Source organism: Trachymyrmex septentrionalis, unplaced genomic scaffold (genome assembly GCF_001594115.1).
Source record: "Trachymyrmex septentrionalis isolate Tsep2-gDNA-1 unplaced genomic scaffold, Tsep1.0 scaffold126, whole genome shotgun sequence".
NCBI classification, from domain to species: domain Eukaryota; kingdom Metazoa; phylum Arthropoda; class Insecta; order Hymenoptera; family Formicidae; genus Trachymyrmex; species Trachymyrmex septentrionalis.
The window spans coordinates 310959-312083 of record NW_017304395.1 but is presented as its reverse complement, the minus strand read 5'-3'; the positions used below and the strand labels follow the sequence as shown (position 1 = coordinate 312083).

The 1125-nt window shown below is 36.4% G+C and overlaps 1 protein-coding gene across 7 annotated transcripts in view; it reads right to left on the bottom strand.

The window, feature by feature from the left end:
- The window catches only part of LOC108756164 (calcium-binding mitochondrial carrier protein SCaMC-2-like), a 39040-nt gene that overhangs the window by 26920 nt on the left and 10995 nt on the right, over positions 1–1125 (bottom strand). For 3 of the 7 annotated variants that reach the window (XM_018499822.1, XM_018499805.1, XM_018499813.1), the window contains exon 2: positions 657–1031. The exons of 2 other annotated variants lie outside the window; for them this stretch is intronic. In XM_018499822.1, the coding sequence (XP_018355324.1) occupies positions 657–818 (162 nt within the window). In that variant the 5' untranslated portion in view covers positions 819–1031. Of the gene's footprint in view, positions 1–656; positions 1120–1125 lie in introns of those variants that run through there. 2 more of the 7 variants (XM_018499797.1, XM_018499790.1) reach the window with 2 other exon arrangements.

Below are 1125 nucleotides of genomic sequence, written 5' to 3'. Positions count from 1 at the left end.
TCGATCAATCATTTCTGGCTGGGTCGGAAAACCAAACGGAAAAGCTTACTGCCGACGTGTCTACAGCCTCTACTGCTACTGTTCATTGTAGACGACGCTTTACAATTACTGTGACGGAAAATAAAGAAGTTAGCACGTTGGATTTCTTACTGCTTACATTATACTCTTATTGGCCAATTCACTTAGATAGGTTTTACTGCTTAAGTTTTCTTTTTGTGTATCATGGTCCTGATGCAGAAAAAAAATGCGAAAAACAGTATTAAAAAAATAAAACGGAAGTTATAGAAACAGATCAATAAATCAAAATTAAGTAGGAATAGATGAAAAGTAAATTGTATCGCTATCGGTAACTACAGATTAATTAAGTAAAAATAATGGATAATAGGTGTATCATATTTAACTGCATGCATGTTTGACGAGTTTTCAACTTTGAGATATATATATATAATGTATATGTGAAAGTATAATTGAATATAAGTAAAAGCTCAAGAGACGAATTCTCGAGATTCACATTCCAGAATTACTTTCGCTTTCTAACACTGTCCTTGCATCGCACACCTGACGCTTTCTTTTCCCATTCGGAACAGATATACCTCAATAAACTTGGGCCTCGATTGGCTGTCTGATTGGCAATAATCCCCTCCCGCTTTACTTACCCGTTGTAAGAGTTCATGATAGCGCTGCAAAAATTCCTCGCGTACTTGACACGCGGACAACGTGCTATCGTGCTGGAGAAATCTCCGTTCCTTCAGGACATACATGTTGCGATCAATCAACTGTAATCGCGAATCATGTGGTCGCGCACAAGCTCGTCGCATGAAGTCGGCCGCACTACTCGCTCTCACTTTGAAGTCATTTTTCCTATATTTCTCTTTCCTTTTATCTTCTCTTTAGCTCTTTCGAGATACTTCTTTTTCTTTCAGTTTATTCTATTTTTCTCCCCTTTTCTCCTTCCCTTTACTCGCTTCTAATTATTTTCACTTATTTCTCTTTTTTTTCTCTTGTTTTTCATCCTACACGTCTCGATATTTCTAGAAAAGAAATCTTCCGTTTCACTTTATTATATCATTCAATTGTATCTTTCACTTCGTTTTACATTTAACTTTTTTCGGATCGTGCAATTTT